Genomic DNA, 20,155 nt, shown 5'->3' with positions numbered 1-20,155 from the left:
AGGAACCATTACTAAAATATACTCTCTTTAAAAACAAAAAACATAAGAAATACTTTAATTTTAGAATTTTCACAAATAATGAAATTCTATGCATAATTCAAACTTCCTCGCATACAATAAGTCCTGAAATTTAAACAAATGATCAATAGATTTTTTAACTTGCAATTTTACATCTAATAAGTTTTTACAAAATTGACAGGTCACGAGTTTTTACAAAATTGACAGGTCAAAGTTACGTGAGACATAAAATTCAATTGTGTATAAATAAAGCTACCTATTTAAATAATGTTGAATAGATCAAAGACTTTCAAATACCTATTCAATATAAAATAAAGAAGAATTTAGAGATCCTCAAAAAAAGGAAAAAACAATAAATACCAATAAAAAACTTATATAGAAAGCAAATCGACCTCCCAAAATCCAAGAGCATCTATTTAGCCTCCATTTTTGAGAAATCTATATTCATGATAAGATCAAAAGGAAACAACTATATTTCTCAATCAACAGATTAACATCGTGGTAGCAATGATGACAAGGAAAAAAAGAAAAAAGAAAAAACTGACTCGAAAAATCCAATCAATCCAACCCGAACCGTACTCTTACCAACCTTTTTTTCCTTTGAATCTTCACTTCTCGCCTTCTCGGGCGATTTCTCATTCTCTTAATTTTGTTGTCTTCCATAGCTCTCAATAAAAATGGCAGGATAGGGAAAGATGGTAGATCTATTACAGACTCAAGACTATAATGATTTGTGTTTCAAAAGGTAACAGTTGAGAACAAAACTTCCACTATGAAAAAGTAATGTCGACATGACAAGAGATTTGAAGTCTCCTCTGAAGTCTCTGGTTTCCATTTTTAGTGTAAAGACCTGGTGCTTTGCTTCTTCGTTCGCCTTGAAAATATATAGAAGCCACAACCACAACTCCGCAAACTATTTACAGAGTTTGTATTTTTTTTTTAAAGAGGGGTATATATACAAACATTCCGTACAAAACTGATAAAATGAAGCCAATCCAATCAATTAAAATCAACACACATTTACAAAACCATCCAAAAATCTTCGAAACCACCTGCATGGAGCATACAAATCATGAACAGGAAAATCAACAGCAGGAACAGCAGGAATGGCAGAAAAATTATGGGGTTAAGTGATATATGCAAGGAAATTTCTGGCCCACAGATCCAGGTTAATCAATCTCCATTTGATTTGATTTTAAATAATGGATTCATTTGTGTAGTAAGAAATTGCTCATACTGCTTCCAGCATGCGTGCACAGATGATTTTGGTACCAAAACTACTTCACCGTATTTAAGAGTCTAAGACTCAAAATCATAGGCTGAAGAGATTTTTTTATGTTCCACAGAATCTGAGCTATCAGTATTTGTAAAGAACAGGTATTGTCAACAGTGATAATGTCATGTTTTTTGGTGTTATGTTCCCCATTTTGATGACATGATCCAGGTTGAAGACAAGAAAATTTACATACTAAATTCCTTTAAAAATGCTTGTGGTGGTGGGGGTGGGGTGGGGATTCAGAGATGGTTGAAAAGCTTACTCTTCCAGTGCAATTTGACAACACAGGTGAGGTGAAGAGCTCAAGGAGGAACTGTCAGAGCATCAATTGAGAGGAAAAGACTAGGGCATCTTCAAAGCTTGTTTAAGTTGTGCAAATGCTGCTGGGTGCATGCTACTAATGGCTGCATTAAAGGAATCTCCATGGAGTGCAGCACAAGTTTGAAGATTTCCACGTACAGAGTCTTCTAATGACAACTGATTGATAGGATCTGAAGCCTTGATCTTAACAGGAGAACAAAAAAATGCATAAGGAAAGAGCAATTATATATATTTCATCAGATAATTTTGACCACTAGAGCTATGAAGGTTAACCTGTCGTCTTCTAATCTCCTTGCTTGGTATAGTTTCCACACCATTGGTTGAGCTGGTATACTCATCACTAGCATTAATTATCAAAAGGAACATTAGTAGTTGGAACTAGTACGCAACTATATTAATAAAGAATGGAGAAGGGGAAACTAAATTATCAGGTGGCCACACCTGGATTCCTCTGTTTGGTCATCAACTCCACCCAAAATGACAGTAGTGCATACACTGAAACACAAAGGAATTAAAACATCATAACCAAATGTAAACAAACCTTTAACTGCAACTATGAATAAGATTCAAATGCAGACATGTACCTCAAGATCTGATCAAGCTTATCAAGGACTTGAGGTAGTCTTAAAGTCAAAATTATGGAAAGTGCTAAGCCATACATTTTCTTTTGAATGGAAGATACATTGTCTACCTGTGACCAAACATAAAACATTAAAGTTAACGCCAATGAAGAACCGAAGGCAAACAAGAAGTGGGGCTGTCCCAACTCTCAACTTTTTTATACGACCTCCTTAGAATTTAGAATATGAATGTGCATTAAGATGTATGCTTCAATTTGACCATAATTCCAGCGTGTATAAATAATGAGATCATTCTTCCCTATTACTTTTAGAAGATGAATAGGAGGTATCCTCCATGAAGTTAACTCGTGAGATATAAGATACCGGTTGAGTATAGGAGAAGAGAAGGAGAACATTTGTATCCTCACTGAATATGAGTATAGCATAGGAACTACTTTTCAAAGACTTTGTGTTTAATTTCATGAGTTGAAGACGAACAACATGAAAAAAGAGTACCAACAAATATTTTGGTCTAATAAGAAAACATAGCTTTGTTGAAAACAACATATCGAGAAATCTCACCATTATGAACAAATGAAGGCATATGATTTATCTAAAAATAGGTTGTGAAAGTAGTATTAGCACAAAAATGTTTTATAACAAACAACTGTAGTATGGCTATCGTTGGCAACTCTGTTTTGAGACGGAGAAACAACAAAAGAAGATTATGTGAGGTCGCAACCCTCACGATGAACTTTTACTGATAAAGAAACAAGGCGAAGGCAATACAAAACAACCCATCTATTCGAGAGGGTGGGGAATCTCTACCAAACAACCAAACGGTTCCTAGCACAAAAATCCAGAATGATCTCCTCCTCCTACATTCCCTCCCCTTATAGACCTACTCCCTTTTTGCCTACATGTGGCCAGTTCCTCTGATTCTCTCTCTTGGCCGTTAAGGCCTATTCCCTCTACAATTACCTCTTTGCCCTTCCTACCTCAAGGTGAAACTCAAGGGACTGCTTGCTGATCTCACGGACTGACTCCCATGTTTTCTTCTTTAGAAAAACCCTTCCAGTTGATAAGAACCTCCCTGTCACCAGTTGTAGGGTTAGTTTGGAATGCGAACACCGATCCTGGCTCGACGAGCCACTCCCATTCTTCGGTCAGCTGTGGTGGGATCAGTTGACTTGTTGGAGTTTCTCCAATGGCCCTTTTCAACTACGAAACATGAAAAGTTGGGTGGATTCGGGCGGTCTCGGGTAAAGACAAATGGTATGCGACCTTGCCAATTCGTTGTAGGATCACGTACGGGCCAAAAAACTTAGGCTACAGCTTTTCATTCCTTCGCTTTGCCAGGGACTGTTGACGATAAGGTCGTACCTTGAGATAGACTTTGTCTCCCACCTCATATTCGGTTTCCCTTCGTCGCTTCTCCGCCTGTCTCTTCATCTTCTCTTGAGCTCGTTTTAGATGTTCTCTCAATCGGTTGAGTGCCAAATCCTGCTCAGTCAGTTGTAGGTCAAGGGTGGCATTGGCGATCTTCTGACTTCCATAAAATATCAGCGATGGGGGTCCTTCCATACACTGCTTGGAAAGGTGTGGCGCCAAGGGAGTTGTGGTAAGTAGTGTTATACTAGTGCTCTGCCCAGGCTAACCAATTACCCCACTGTTTGGGTTTTTCACTACAAAAACATCTTAAGTTTCCAGACAACGATTAACTATTTCTGATTGTCCATCCGTTTGGGGATGGTTCGCAGTACTACGCATCAGTGTGGTGCCCTGTAACCTGAACATTTCGGTCCAGAAGTGGCTGATGAACACTTTGTCTCTATCAGAAATAATCGACCTTGGGAAGCCATGGAGTCTTACTATTTCGCGCACGAAGGCTGCAGCCACACTTTCAGCAGAGAAGGGGTGGCAGAGAGGAATGAAGTGTGCATACTTACTCAATCTATCCACAATGACCAGGATGGTGGCGTTCCCCATAGACTTGGGTAGGCCTTCAACGAAGTCCATTGTTAGATCCTCCCACACGTGATTAGGCAAGGGTAGGGTCGGGAGTAATCTAGCTGGGGCTAAGGCTTCTGTCTTATGCCTTTGACAAATCTCGCATTCACTGACATGCTGTTTCACATCTTCTTTCATCCCTTGCCAGTTTAGTTCCCCCGTCAGTCGTTTGTAGGTTCTTAGAAAACTCGAGTGGCCACCTATTACGAAATTATGGTACATTTGTAAGATAGCCAGTATCAGCAATGATGTTCTTGGTAGCACCACCCTGTACTTATATAATACAAGGTTCCTTGTTGCACTGTTCCAAAAGGTATTTCAATGCCTGTTGATCCGTTCTTACTATGAATTTCTGTCCCAGAAGATATGGCCTCCACCGTTGAATCGCCAATACAATAGCCATTAGCTCTCTTTTGTAAACAGACTTAGCTTGGTTCTACAAGGACAGTGTGTGACTGAAGTAGGCAACTGGTCTTTGGTTCTGTGAGAGGACAGCCCCTAAACCAGTCCCCGATGCATCGGTTTCAATTTCAAAAGGGATAGTGAAGTCTAGCAATGCCAAAACAGGTAAGGTTACCATTGCTCTTTTGAGCCGTTCAAAGGCTACCGTGGCTTGATCCGTCCATAGGAAACTATCCTTCTTTAAGAGCTGCGTTAGCGGGGCGGCTATGGTTCCATAGTTAGACACGAACTTTCGGTAGTAGCCTGTTAGCCCCAAGAATCCTCGAATTTCCTTCACATTCGTCGGCACTGGCCATTGAATCATAACGGCTATTTTGGAGGGATCTGCTTCCACGCCCTTCGCTAACACCTAATAGCCTAGTTATTCAATGCGTTCCACTGCGAATTGGCACTTCTTCAGGTTAACAAATAAGGAGTTATCCCTCAGAACAGTAAAGACCATCACCAAGTGAGTCAAATGAGTTTGAAGATCAGGACTATACACCAAAATGTCATCAAAGAACACGAGTACGCACCTTCGAAGGAATGGTCGGAAAACATTGTTCATGAGGGTTTGGAAGGTGGACGGGGCATTAGTGAGACCAAAAGGCATCACCAAAAATTCATAGTGTCCTTCATGGGTCCGGAAAGCCGTTTTATGGGTATCCTCCTTAGCCATCCTTATCTGATGGTATCCTGATCGTAAATCCAGCTTCAAATACGCCTTAGAACCGTTCAATTCATCTAAGAGTTCTTCTCCCACTGGTATGGGAAATTTATCCAGAATGGTCGCATTGTTGAGAGCTCTATAGCCGACACAAAAGCGCCAACTGCCATCCTTTTTCTTCACTAGAATTACAGGGCTGGAGAATGGGCTCACACTCGGTTTAATGATACCAGCTTCCAACATTTCATTTATCAGAATCTCAATTTCACCTTTTTGGGCATGGGCATACCGGTAAAGTCGAACGTTGACTGTCTACTGTCCTTCCTTCAAGGGAATGCGATGGTCCACGGCCCTGCTAGGCGGTAGCTCTTCTGGCTTTTGAAACAGATCCAAGTACTCATGGATCAAATCTTCGACTAAGGCTGAGGGGCTCTCAGGGTTGGTGTCCGCTTCTTCACTTTGAGTGCTCAGGGTGCGTAGTTCTACCAGGTATCCTTGATCCTGCGCCTCCCACTACTTGGCTAGGCGTTTCATCGATACTTCTAAATGCGCCAATGCGGGGTCGCCTCGTATAGTTATCTGCTTGCCTCACCTGTCGAACTTTAAGGATAGAGCAGGCCAGTCTGTTTCCATCTTGCCCATTGTTTGCAGCCATTGCATTCCGAGGACCACGTCCAACGTTCCCAGATCTAATGGCAGAAAGTCTTCCTTCACCGATAATTCCGGTAATGAGAGGACAACCCCTCTACAAATGTCATTCCCTTTTACCGCAGTTCCAGAGCCCATGATAACCCCATAGCTAATCGTCTCTGTTTTTGGTAACTGTAATTCATCCGCGAAGGTTAACGAGATAAAATTGTGGGTTGCTCCACAGTCAATTAGGACCACTACCGCCCGCCCTAGGATCGACCCTTTTACCTTGATCGTTCCTGGAGTCGAAATTCCGACGATCATGTTTAGCTTGCACTCTACTAATTTCCCACTGTTCTCATCCCCTTCCAGTGGTCCCTCGGTGACTGGTTCTTCTTCCATTTCTAGCAGCTCGTCGTCATGGACCACGAACACCCGTAGCTCTCTATTTCGACACTTGTGTCCGACGGTGTACTTCTCCTCACAGCGGAAGCATAATCCCCATTCCTTTCTCTTTTGGAACTCGACCTCTGTTAGTTTCTTATAGGATGTCTCCTTCTTGGTCGTCTGCATCGCTCCAGTCCCCTGCATAGCCATGGGTACCTTATTCGAAAGGGTGACAGTTCTTGTAGGTATTACCTCTAGGGTTTTAGACGCGGTCTTGGTTATAGTTGGGCCTGTGTCGGGCTTTTCGGCCCCTTGTTGTCCCCCTGCTTCTTGAACCGCCGCGTTGACGTCATTAATTAGCTGGGCTTTTTGAACGACTTAGTCTAGCCCTTTGGGCTCCATGGCCAAAACTTCTGCACGCACTACCGGATCAAGCCCATTGAGGAAAGCACTCTCCAGCACCTCATCGGAGAGTTGAGGAAGCGCCGCCGCTAAAGCCTCAAAGGTTTGGCGATACTCTGCAAACGTTCCTTCTTGCTTGATTGATAACAACAGAGCACGTTGCCTGCCCTCTTTTTCTGGGTGGAAGCGGTCCCTGAGTCGCCCTTTGAGGTCGTTCCAATCGCGAAACTTCTCCCTGTTATCCGTATAACGGAACCAAGCCAACGCTATTCCGTCGAAGCTAATGATCACCACTATCATCTTCTCGTCTTCTATTAGTTTTTGGATCTCGTAATATTGTTCAGCTCGGAAAGTCCAAGACTCCAACTCGAGACCTGCAAAAATAGGCATCTCAACCTGTTGAAATCGGTTTCTATCATTACCTTGATTTCCATTTCCATTCTCTGAGGTTTCTTCCCCAGTCGCCTTCCCTTTCTTTGTCGTTACTTCTCTAGTGATCGAAGAGATCTATTGGGAGGTTCCCCCAATGACCTATGCCATGAACGCCTTAAGTGTCACATGAATACTCTCGGTGAGCTTCTGTTGCTCATCAAGCTTCTGATGCAACGCCATTACTTCCAGCTTCACGCCGGCGATGTCCTTCTCCACTGCTTCACACCGTGTCTCTAGCTCCTTCACCATGATCTTGCAACGATTGGTCCTGATTCGAACGTGCTATGATACCAATATGTGAGGTCTCAACCCTCACGATGAACTTTTACTGATATAGAAACAAGCCGAAGGCAATACAAAACAACCCCCTATTCGAGAGGGTGGGGAAACTCTCCCAAACAACCAAAAAGGTTCCTAGCACAAAAATCCAGAATGATCTCCTCCTCCTACATTCCCTCCCCTTATAGACCTACTCCCCTTTTGCCTACAAGTTCCCTCTGATTCTCTCTCTTGGCCATTAAGGCCTATTCCCTCTACAATTACCTCTTTGCCCTTCCTACTATAAGTTTTCGCAATTGGAGGCCTAACAGATTGATGGAGAACTTCATGCTAGCCAACATTGTTACATTTTAAAATTTGAAGAGAGAACAAAGTTTGAATTCTATAAACAAGTAATTCAAAATGATTTTCCATTAAAATAATCAATTCAAACGAAAGCCATCAACAAAAGTAACAAAAATGTCAAAATCTGATTTTGGACTCAACTTGAACAATTAACAGAAAAGCTGAACAAAAAGAGAATCAAGCACGCATTTGAGACATCCAAGGAACGCATCCAGAGTATATGAATAGTATTAATATGATAGTCAAGACAGAACTCATTTTGAAATTCACAATCTTCATTAGTATTTTGGTCGCTGCTAACCTTGTCCAGCCACAAGTCAACCAAAGGAAGAAGAATATTTTCTTCAGTTTGGATTCCTGCTTTTTGGAGGAGCACCAAAAGGGACGGTTCAATCATTAACTGGGCAAGATAGTTTGTATTCATCACCAAGATCCGTGCCAGGATGGCAGCTGAAGATGCTTTGACTGATGTCTTGGAAGGATCACATTCGTCTTTCCCACTCAAGCATATAACAATCAATTTCTAGCATCAATGAAAAAAAAAAGCTTACCAAAAAAATAAAAACATCTGAGAAAGTAAACTATTATAACAAAAGGAACAAAATGGAAGTTCTATAAAAAAGAAAGGTAACCGTGCATACTTGAAGGGTGCTGCCTATCAATGGGGGCACGACAATAGGAAAACACTGCAAAATAACAAGAGTAAATGTTGGAATTGTACGGACCAATAAGAGCTCTTAAAACATTGTTGTCAGAAAGCACCTTTCAAAATTTGAGAAAATTGATGATAATTTATGGTCATGTAGACTCTAAAATATACCTCATAAATGAACCTAACAGAATAAATGAATAAACAATGTGTTACACCTGAAAAATTAATCATCTTACATATCACAGTGAAAACTATTCTTACTCATGGTATAGCATTCCAAAATTATTCCAGTACCAGGTCTTTCTTTCTGCATGAAAGGCTCAAGACTCAGTTAATTAAGAGTGTGAAAAATGAGAACTCATTAATTTTGTGTGGAAAAAACGAGATCCTATATTCAATGAACCTATTGGCCTAAAAAATGAGGAAAGAGAAAGGTCAATTCCTCCAAAGCAGATAGTATATGTGGCGGAAGGTGGATGATTTTCAAATAGAAATAAAGGTACCTTTGTGATTCAAATTGTCTCCTTGATAGTTTCCAAGTTTATTCAAGAATAAGGGCTAAGAAAGGTAGAACTTGGTTAATCAAGGCCCCCGACCTTCCGGTTAAAGGGGAAATTAAGTCTTCAATCATGAAAATGGATGAAGATGGGGTTTTTGGGCTCTCAATAGTTCATATGAAAGTATTGGAAGTGACGACTACTATAATTTTTTAGAACAAGATACGAACTTCTCATTGAAATAATGAAAGGAAATACAATATTCTAAGATACAAACTCCCAAGGGGAGTGAAAAAAACCATAATAAAAAAACACAAAAGAGAACAAACGAAAAGACAGATGCTTCAACACCAAGGACTTTGCGTAAATCTTCACAAAAAACAGATACTCCAATAACCCAGCAACAGCACCTTCTTAAGACTTCTCAACTTCTTTGAACTTCCGAAGAGCAAAGGTCAAGAAACCATATTAATAGGTTCAAGGGCGATTCCCACGTTTACAAAATAAGACGGACTGGAGGAGTGATTAGAAATGTTTGACTTTCCAGCTCCCTTTTTCTTCATTGAAACAAAAGAAGTTGAAGATCTTCCTCAAAGCAAAGCTCACTTAGATCTTTAAAACGAGAATCAACAGATCCAAGGGACAAATCCGAACTGCTGATACTAACTGCTGATACATAACATAATAAGTACCTTTTTTAGGCGTTCGGAGAGAACCCTTGCAAGAATTTTGTAGGCGCATGGGATGAGGCTGATCGGTCTGTAATCATGCACTATTTTGGCTGCTTTCCTTCTGGGGATGAGACAAATGTAGGTCTCATTTAAGGCAGCATTGATAATACCATTTTTGAATAATGTCATCTTTGATAATGTTCCATGACTTTTTAAAAATTCAACTGTGAAACCGTCGGGGCCCGGTGCCTTATCTATGCCAAGACTATGTACTGCCTTGATGATTTCTTCTTCCGAAAAAGGCTATTATAGTGAGATAGATTGTTCTGTGGTGATTGGATCCCAGGCTAGGTTTGTGGGGTAGAATCTTTGACCATCTTTTCTGGTGTAAAGTGTCTTGTAAAAATCAATAAATTCCTCTTCAATGTCTTTGATCCGTGTCAAGCTAGTCCCCTTTCGAGAGAGAATTTCAGTAATAGACTCCTTCTCCTCCTATTGGCAAGAAGTCTGTGAAAGAATTTGGTATTTTCATCCCCCTCACAAAGCCATTTCTGTTTACACTTTTGCTTCCAAAAGATTTCCTCGACAATGATAGATAAAAGGTCCTCTCTAGCTTGATTTCTCGCTTGGATTTGAACCGGTGTAAGGGGTTGGGATCCCTCAAGTTCATCCAAGGAGTTTATGTGGTTGATGAGATCATCCTTCTGTGAGTGGATACAACAAAAGATCTTGGTGTTCCACTGTTTGATGGCAAGCTTTAGAGATTTAAGTTTCATCATCAATCCATGACCTGGCCAACCTAGGGGATTGTTTCTCCACCATGATTTAAGGAAAGGGAGGAAAGATTTGTGTGTCAGCCACATATTTTTGAATCTGAAGGGTGATGGCCACCAACTATTCTGTCCAAAGTCAAGTAATATAGGGAAATGATCGGAGGTGGTTCTGTTCATCCTCTTGATAATAGGCAACCCCAGCTTGTCTATGCAACCATTTGTGAGGAGAAACCGATCGATAAGGGAAAAGGATCCAATGGTCCTCGCACAGATAAGAAAAATCACGGAGTATGTGTACTTTAACAAGGGGAATATCAGTAAGGCTAGTCTCCTCAATAAAAGAGTTGAAAAGCCGCATACTCTTTGTAAGGGGTCTGCCATGGGTTTTCTCCCAAACCAACGTGAAACATTTAAGTCTCCGGCTAGAATCCAATGGTCCTCGCACAGATAAGAAAAATCACGGAGTTACTGCTAGAAATGGTGACAAAATTGTATAGTAGAGGGGCCATAGATGCCTGAGATCCAAAACGAGAAGCCATCAGAAAGACAGAAATTAATAGTGAGGGAGAAAACACCTTCAATAATTTTTGTGGCTGTGAAATCTGGGTTGTTCCAGAGGATGAGTACTCCACCAGCTGAGCCAGATGCGTCGAGGGCAGCCCAATTGATCCCATGTGCACTCCACAGGGACTTAACAGTGAGAAAGTCCATGGTGGAGAAAGGACCTTTCCCCTTCTCCCCCTTTATTGATAAAGGATCCAACAAAGTTTCCTTTTCCGAATTCAAAGAAACATCATCAACAATTAAAACCTCAAGCGGACTATTTCTTTTCTCGTTCCTCTTCTTTTTCATATGCCTCTCCTTCTCATTAACAGCACCATTAACAGCACCAGCTGTAATCATTTTCCCCTCAAGGGAACTTTCCATCTTCTCTTCAGGGGATCCTCCTCCAAAGGACCTTCTAGCTGCCTAACAACTGCAATTAAATCTTCGTCTGATTTGTTTTCATACTCATTTACCGCTTCTTATTTAAGGTTCTTCTCAAATGGGAAGACCTTTCATCTTCCATAATGTTCCGAATTCTCTCCAGATCAAGGGGATTGGAGAAGTTTTTGAGGTCCAAATCTAAGAAGCTTTTCCTTTTAATGGCTTTCTCTTATTTATCAACAATGGAGACTCGAACCTTAAAAGACCTCCTCCAATTACTTTTTAACTCTCTCATGGAAATGCCAACTACTTTCAACTCGAGAAATTTATCTTTTTGCTTGCCAAAGCTTTAGCATATGAGGGTTGAGAAATTGAAGTATTCTATTTTACCATCTCCCAGGGACCCTCAGTAATCCTTTTCAAATCGACATTCATGATGTCCCTAAAATCCAACAAGCCACTTTTCTCAAGACCTGGTCATTGCCAACCTTCTTTCTCCCACTAGTTAGAGGCCAAACGATTAGTTCAACTTGTAGTCTTCAAACCAAGATAATTGCTGCAAATTCATAGGCATAAAAACTTTGCATCACTCGTCTTCTACGTAAATCAATTCATCTTCAAACCATAAGCAAAAACGCAAATTTTCCACGCAACAACTATTAACTTCCATGATAAAACTAAAAAAATATGAGCTAAAAACTGAGAATCACCGCGAGCAAACTTCAAACATAAATGAGAAGAATTTGGGATGAACTGCACTGGGAGGAGAGAGAAGAGAGAGACGGGAGCATACCTACCTTTCCACTAAGCTGGAATTCCGAAATACCTTTGATCTCATTTTGAACTTTTAGGTACACATTATTCTGGGTTCTTATATGACTACTATAATTTTGATTTTGATTGGAAGGGAAGTAGGGATGATTTGAAAATTGACACCTCCAATGTGAATGAAGAGCTAGCTTCTTTGTTTTATCTTAGCAGTTAGCAATGTGAAAAACAAAGAAATTGGGGTTACAAGGACCAATATTGGTTTTTCTCCTTCAGACTCGGAAGATTCAAAGAGGTCTAGTACGTTAAAGAGAATTTAAAGGATAAGGGTGCTGATATTTTGAAGGAATTTCGAATAAATTTAGTTGCAATTTCCCATGGAAATAAAAATGCAAAAATGAAGAATCCGCAAAAGAACAAGAAAACCATAGAGAAGAGAAGCATGAGTCTTGCAGTTTTTTGGTGGGCAGCGGTTGGGTGTTGATGGCTAGTAAAGAGGCCTGCCCTTCAAAGACTTTTTAGATACTTTCTTTGTATATTTTTGGTCTGGTTTTCTTGGTGCGTGTGCAGTTGGTTTTCTTAGATTGGAAAATCTCCTTTGTTGATTAATTTGGGTCTCATTGGAGCTCTTGGGCATTTTCCAGCTTGAAGTTAGCCTTTATTATTATTATTATTATTATTTATTATTATTATTATTATTATTATATTAATCCTGGTACCTTACGAGGAGAGGTCAATTTTGTTATTTTATTATTATTTTAAAATAAAAATAAAAAAGGGGCCAAACCCACAGATAGAAGGATCAAACCAAAACAGGGGAAATATCCCTCAAAACATCTACAAAATCGACCGTCAACTTACTCTAATGTGGCTTGTATAATAAATGGATAATAAAATACAAGGAGAGACCCTAAACTTACAGTAACATAAAAGCAATAACGAATATTAAATAGCATAATAATAGAGTCTTCTATTCCCACTACTAAGAACACTGAACTCTTTCTGACCGATTGTTATACAGGGCTGGAAACGGACACAATATCTCATTTTGGAAAGACCCTTGGCTGAATGGTGATCTGATTTACAGAAAATTCCCTCTCTTATTTGATTTGTCCCTAAAAGAAGAGGCAGATATAAAGAATTTCTGGGTTGCGGAAACAGGAAGGTGGGACTTGAGGCTTGGAAGAAATCAAAAGGAGGGTGAAATAGAGGATTGGGTTGCCTTTTCCCACCATCTCTCTATTATTCACTTAACAATTGATGCAGACACCTTCCATTGGACTCTTGAACCAAACGGCTCTTCACTACAAATTCCCTTGTCAAAGACCTCCCCCAACAGAAACAAGAGCCCATCCCATTGTTCACAGATGCTATATGGAAGGATTCATATGCCAAAAAGGTAAAGTTCTTTATCTGGGAGTAAGCCACAAAGCTATCAATACTAATGAAAAGCTCCAAAATAGACTGCCCTATTTGTCTCTCTCTCCACAATGGTGCACGATTTGCAAGGCTAACTTGGAAACTTTTTGTATCCTGTTATTATGCTACCCAGTTTTGGCGGTCAATTCTTTCTGTTTTTGGATGGTCCACAGCACTGCCAGTAGATCCTCTTCTCCTTTTGGAAATGGCTCTTGTGGGACACTCATTCAAAAAGGGGAAGAAGTTACTATGGACAAACTTCATTAGAGCCTTGTTTTGGGTCACTTGGCGGTGCATCTTCAAAGAAAATGAGCTTACTTTCGATTGGTTTTTGAAGCTATAATTTTTTTTTGGTTAGTCTTGGTGTACTCCTCATGTTCCATCACTACAGCTTTTCTTCTGTTTTGTTGAGCTGGAATCGTTTTATGCAATCCCTTGAACTGAGCTCACTTTTATAATTTCATATCATTGATGAAATTGTTTCTTACACCAAAAAAAAAAAAGAAAAAGAAAAAAGGTAACCACTACACTGCTGTATTAGTGGACATGTATCAGTGGTTAGTATGCATGTAGATGAAATGTACAGAAACTTTACAAAAAGGGGGATTCCAATTGAAACAAATAGAACTAAGAGAAAAATACTAAAAAGCTTAGTTCTGAGACCCTAGTGCGAAGGAAAAAATACAATAGTTTCCACTTCTCCTTTGGTTTTGTCTAAACAAAGAATAGGAATTAAGGAACACATTTTCCTGGTATTGATACCATCAAATATAAACCTGCAAACGCATACCTGCACCAGAAGGTCAATGATTGGAAGCGTTGAAAGCAGTCCTCTATCATTGACATTGCCAATAATCAGATCAAGAATTTTTGCAATGCTAGAAGTATGCATACTTAAAAATTCATTCCCTCCCAAGAGGATGTACGTCTCAATTATGTTGATGGCGACCTGATTTGAGACAATTTAAAATGATTATAACAAACAGCAATGGGAGGAGGAATAATAGTTTTAAAATGATTATCACAAGAGAATGAAAGACTCAAGTAGCACAGAAAACAAGGTAACAATCTGCAAATTTTCTTTGCACTCAGCTTTCAATCACATAACATAAGCTACCAAAAATACCCTTCCTCTAGGTCTTCCCAGGAGACTTCCTGCTTAAGTGAAACAGATTAGTAGCCTAATGTCCCGCCACTCAAAGTCACCTCAAGGTGGAAAATGAGGACATTACTGTTCATTAATCTTGTAATCCCTTCCACTTGACCGAATTATTTACTGGATTGGGAACCACTGGCTGTTCCAAGACCCAAATATCCCATGAGGATAGGGTCTCCTATTGGTACATGAGACACAAAGCGGTAGGATATTAAATCCTAGGTAGGTGGCCATCATGCTAATTTCTTTTTCATTAAGAAAATGTTTCATTGAAAGAAATAAAAAGAATCAAAAGCCTGCATTCCTATTGATTTGGATAGAAGAGAGAAAATAATTACAATACAACTTAAATCCAAGGCATCAAAGAAGAAGCCTAACCTCCAAATGATCAAAACTCCTTTCCATGATATCCACAAGTCGAGGGAAGTATGCTAGTAGAGAAGGAACCAATGAAGGAGCATGAGAAACTGTAGCTTCCCATAACTGTATAAATTTTTCTTCTTAGCAGTGTCAGAATATCACAGAGATAAAATAACAAGTTAAATAGAATTACCAAAATAGTACCAGCAGGCTATCTTCTAGAAGATTGAGTTCGTCTGGATGATTTATGTCAATGCCCCTATCCAAAATGGGCATTAACATGTTGTAGCAAATGGGTGATTGATAACCAAGTGCAACCACAAGGTTCCGTAGAGCAATAAGAAGCTGAATCTGTAGGAGGCTTTCACCAGAAGATTCCTCCCAAACCTAGTTAGATGGGCAGTAGGGGGTAATCAACAGAAGAGTAATTTAGAGATATCTAAATAACCGGCTTCAAACAAAAATTTTAAAACAAAACTTTGAAGCTTGAATGAAGACAAGGAATAGCAAAATTGACTAAAACCAATTTACATAACGACGTAATAAGCATGGACATGCAACAACGCATGTGACATGACACAAACACATCAAGATAGATGCATTATTCAAAAACTAGCATTAAGACACATGACAAACTGAAAAAGTTTTTCTTATCAATTAATCAAATTTTTTATATGAAATATCAATTGACCAACTTGAGCATCATTTCACATAATAAAAAAAAATACTCAAAAAAGTTGAGACTTTCATTTTTGCAATAATTTATTTTAGTATATGTTCGATTAAATTTTCTACTCATGCTTTTATTCACCATTTTCACACGTTTACGTAGTCGAACATGTAAATGGCTTCTTTGAGCAAGCACATTCTTCATCTGATTCTGCTCTTATTTTTAAGTAATAATCTTTTTAGAACACTCCAATTTGTGTGACAAGCAGCAAACTTCTTCAAATAAGTAAAATATAAAAGGATAGCTAAAATTAGAGAATAAAAAAATGACAACATAATTTATTCTTTATTTTTTACATAAAAGAGTTAGGTGTTTTTTTATTTTTTTTATTTTTTTTATCCTTGTGAATGTTCGGGTCAGCTTGCATGCACCTCAAGTGATCTAATGAGACAACCATATGACCCTCCTGTAGCATTTGGTTGCTAAGAAAACTTGTAGGATTTTAAATCATAAGTGGTTGTGATGGTTTGAACCCACTCCCTCTTAACCCTTTTACTTTTTCCCTAGACTTAATGACCACTAATAAAACAACCCATAATGGTTAGAAAGGGAACAGGTGATTCATCAATTACAATTTATAAATGAGAGGAATTAGTTGGCATTTAGAATGTTAAAATATTGATAAATGATTAAATTTACCGTAACCCATCAACTTTAAGTTTTTAGGTTCAATGGTAATTAAACATGGTATCAAAACAAGATGTCCTGTTTGAACACTTGTAATATCAATTCCTTTCCAATTAATATTGATAATTACTTGTTGAGCCTTGTGCAAATTTTGAAGCATAGAAGTTAGGGGAGTATTAAAGTATTTATAAATGATTAAATGTACAATAAGTTGATGGGTTAAGTGGTGATTTAAATTTTAACATAGAATTTCATATTTAAACCACTTTTTAGTTGGGGAAAGTAATAGCTGCAACGATGAACAATGACCTTAAGCTATAATTTATTTTTTATGAAAAATAAGTGTCATTTTTTATTTAATAACCGGCGAGTCGGAGTTTTGCTCCCCTATACCCAGGGGGACCCACACCCAACCCAAGGCTCAAACTCATGAGACATCAAGGGTTTTTGGTATTAAGCTCATCGGAAGGTTTGAACTTGAGATTCCAAGCCTTTACCAACTTGGTTTTCCCTTGGGGCTAAGAAAGGTCACTAAAAGAGTGAAATCCAGAAAATGCCTCCCAACAGAGTAAAAAATAAATTCAAAATGATTTCTCAATGAAATACTTATCTAGTTGCCAGAGGATTACATAACGAAATTTTTAGTGAACTCAAATTTATCATGCACATGGTGTAACATAAACTAAGTATTAAATTATTTCAAACATTAGATACCATCAAAAGGATAGCTTAGGACCTATTTGGCAGAGAATTTGGTTCTGTTTCTTGTTTTTAGAGAATTTGGTTCTGTTTCTTGTTTTCAGATTTTGTTTTTCAGATTTTGTGATCCAAAGGGTAGAAATTATGAAAACAACATTTTAATGTTTCCATTATTTTTAGATTCTAAATTTGAAATTTTAAAAATGTAGAATTACATTATAAAAGATAAAAACTTAGATAAATATATTATTTCATGTTATAAATCCATTTCGGTTATGTTAAAATTAAAATAACATAATATATTATAAATTATATAATATTGTAAAATTAATAATTATACAAAACTTATATCATATATGTTAATAAATTAATTAATAATATTTTAGATTGGACTAAAAATTTAGTTGGTATTTGGTAACTACCACTACTTTACAAACATATTACTAAACCCACATTGGACAATTTTTAAATTGAAATTCAATTTCTAAATCTGCTACCAAACAAGTATTTGAGAACACTAAAAACATGTAGTACAACTCTGATTTTCATTGAATCCTTTGTTCTCAAGATTTTTATTTTTAGATTACCAACCAAACGCACACTTACCTTCTGAAAAAAGGATACCAACATATTTGAGAATGGAAGGACTTCACTGACACGTCCAATCAGAACCGATATTAAATTCAGAACTTGAACCTGAAGAGAGAGATGTATAACAAAAATTCAGTCAAACAAAAAGATACATTTAAAAGTAGAAAACATCTTAATCATACATACCCAACACCTTTTAATTTATCTTTGCAAACCTTTTTCATGCAGAAACAAGAACCAAAAGGACATAAAATCAATGAAATTTTCTTTTAGAACAAGATACGAACTTCTCATTGAAATAATTAAAGGAAATACAATATTCTTAAAATAAAAACTCCCAAAGGGAGTGAAAAAAACCAATAAAAACAATATAAAAGAGAACAAACAAAAAAACAAATGCTTCAACACCAAGGACTTTGCCTAAACCTTCACAAAAAACAGATACTCCAATAACCCAGCAACAACACCTTCTTCAAAGGAAAGCTCGCTCATATCTTTAAAACGAGAATCGACTGATTTAGCAGATAAATCTGGGCTGCTGATACCAACTACTTCGTCAAAATCATTATCTTCAAAGTCTTAAATATCATGAGGTACTGTATTTATGCTTACATTCTCACTTATAGAGTGAATTGAACCGAAGGAGAGAGAGAAGTAGATCTTTCTTCCCCAATCCTCTTTCTTGAGTTTGAATCCAACTGTCCATGAGAACCTTTTCCTTAATAAATGCCTCAAATCAAATTCACTTGCAGCCCTTCGGTAGTAAAAGGCTATTCAGATTTTAATGAAATCAATGAAATTAAAATTGGCAAGTATAAACTTCAATTGTTGAAAATGAAAAGGGACTTCCACATATGGAAAAAAAAAATTGAACAAGAAACAAGATTTTCATTGATAAATGAAAAAAATACTAGTGTTCAAAGATACAAACCCCAAAAAATGGTGAAATAGGAGCATAATAAAGTAAACAACGTATAATTAAAGTGAAACAAGAGCCTTCCGATTCCCATAGATGATGTTGTAAGAGTAACCAGGAAAAAGATCCGATAAGGCACACCATTAATTTAGAAAGCTCGAAACATTCGAAGCAATCCCTCCTCTTTTCTTGGGAGATGCACTGATTCTGTCCAAACCATATTTCTGAAACAATGGCTTTGATTGCATTAACCCATAAAGAGTAGGCCTTCAAAAGAGAGAGGGGACAATATAGGAGGTGATGAATGTTGCTTTTGACGTTGGAGGAGAAAACCCAAGACAGCTTGAGCACTTTGAGTAAAGACCACCAACAGCTCAAAGCATATGGGCAATGAAAGAATATACGATCTTGATTCTCACTGCTTGATAAGCACAAACAGCAAAAGGAGGGTGGAAGAGAAAACATGGCAAGCTTTCTTTCCAAAGTTTCTAAGTGTTCAAATCCCCTCTCAAGAGAATCTACAAAAGGATGCAAACTTTCTTTGGACCAAACGACTCCCAAAGACCCGAGAACAAAACATTTGGCATAGGGGTCATACTATCAAGAGACAAATATAAAGATTTTAACATAAAATACCTTTGAAGCTTCATAATTCCATAGTGAAATGAAGTCCTCGATCTTAGAATCCTTAAGACTTTTTCTAGTTTCAATGACCTAGGATTTGGAATTAGTATCCCAATTTTCCTTAATAGAACTTAAGGGAAACTTTACCACCGTAAAGAGATGTGGGATCAAATATTTGATTTCCTTCTTGGTTTCTTTAAAAGAAGGAAAAAAAAAGTCCATAGCTCTGCATGCCTATATAGGTTAAGCAAGACTCATAAAAAAAAGCGAGCATGTATGGCATATCTTAGGTTCCAAATGGCAATACTTTATATTCTATGGAAAAACACAACTAAAACAACAATTAATGAAAGACGACATGATAAGGCAACTCTTGTGGTGATGATCTTCCAGATGGCCTTCATAAAAAAAGAAAACAAAAAAGAAGAAAAATATTTGCTTCAGCGCCTATGCATGTCCAGCCCTTTTGGAAGATCATTGGATGCTGACTCAGACTGTCGTAACTATAAACTACTCTGCCATTGTTAATGGGTGACCTAGAGCTAAAATTCTGGCTACTAGAGATATCAAATGAGGCTTCCCCTTCCTCTTTGATTTTCACCCTGATTATGGATTATATTGAGATAATGGTCAACTAGCTCAAAACCATGAAGATTTCTTAAGCAGCTTCAAGATTAAACGCTAACCTAAACAAGACCAAACTTTTAGGCAGAAAGTGGGAAAGTTTCCGTTTCATGAGAAAATTGGCTTATCTTTTTGTGATAAATACAATCCATTTCTTGGGGATAAGCAAGGTTCAAGACTAAAGAGGACCAAATTCTAGAATGGTTTGGATGAGCAAGGTTGTATGACGGAGGAGCTTAGGGAGAAGAGATTCAAGGGGGGTTTTGAGGAGCTCATTTGAGAGGAGGATTTGTGCTGGAGGCAGAAGGCTAGGATAAAGTGATCAAAGAAGGTGACTGCAATTCTTCCTTCTT

The 20,155-nt window shown here is 38.1% G+C and overlaps 1 protein-coding gene across 3 annotated transcripts in view; it reads right to left on the bottom strand.

Annotated features, from left to right (window-relative positions):
- Positions 1–407: 407 nt before the first annotated feature.
- Positions 408–20,155, bottom strand: part of LOC111013193 (ARM repeat superfamily protein) — a 46,610-nt gene continuing 26,862 nt past the window's right edge. For 2 of the 3 annotated variants that reach the window (XM_088127706.1, XM_022287592.2), the window contains 11 exons: positions 17,654–17,743; positions 15,196–15,378; positions 15,010–15,114; positions 14,266–14,424; positions 8,410–8,454; positions 8,070–8,291; positions 2,200–2,306; positions 2,057–2,110; positions 1,889–1,955; positions 1,557–1,798; positions 408–1,070 (listed from right to left, as the gene is read on the bottom strand). In XM_088127706.1, coding sequence (XP_087983832.1) covers positions 1,637–1,798; positions 1,889–1,955; positions 2,057–2,110; positions 2,200–2,306; positions 8,070–8,291; positions 8,410–8,454; positions 14,266–14,424; positions 15,010–15,114; positions 15,196–15,378; positions 17,654–17,743 — 1,194 coding nt within the window. In that variant the 3' untranslated portion in view covers positions 408–1,070; positions 1,557–1,636. Of the gene's footprint in view, positions 1,071–1,556; positions 1,799–1,888; positions 1,956–2,056; positions 2,111–2,199; positions 2,307–8,069; positions 8,292–8,409; positions 8,455–8,551; positions 8,602–8,681; positions 8,728–14,265; positions 14,425–15,009; positions 15,115–15,195; positions 15,379–17,653; positions 17,744–20,155 lie in introns of those variants that run through there. The other variant, XM_088127707.1, reaches the window with a different exon arrangement.

Source organism: Momordica charantia, assembly GCF_013281855.1.
Source record: "Momordica charantia cultivar OHB3-1 chromosome 8 unlocalized genomic scaffold, Mcharantia_2.0 BLBB01000008.1, whole genome shotgun sequence".
NCBI classification, from domain to species: Eukaryota; Viridiplantae; Streptophyta; class Magnoliopsida; order Cucurbitales; family Cucurbitaceae; genus Momordica; species Momordica charantia.
This window is presented reverse-complemented; position numbering and strand designations above follow the sequence as displayed.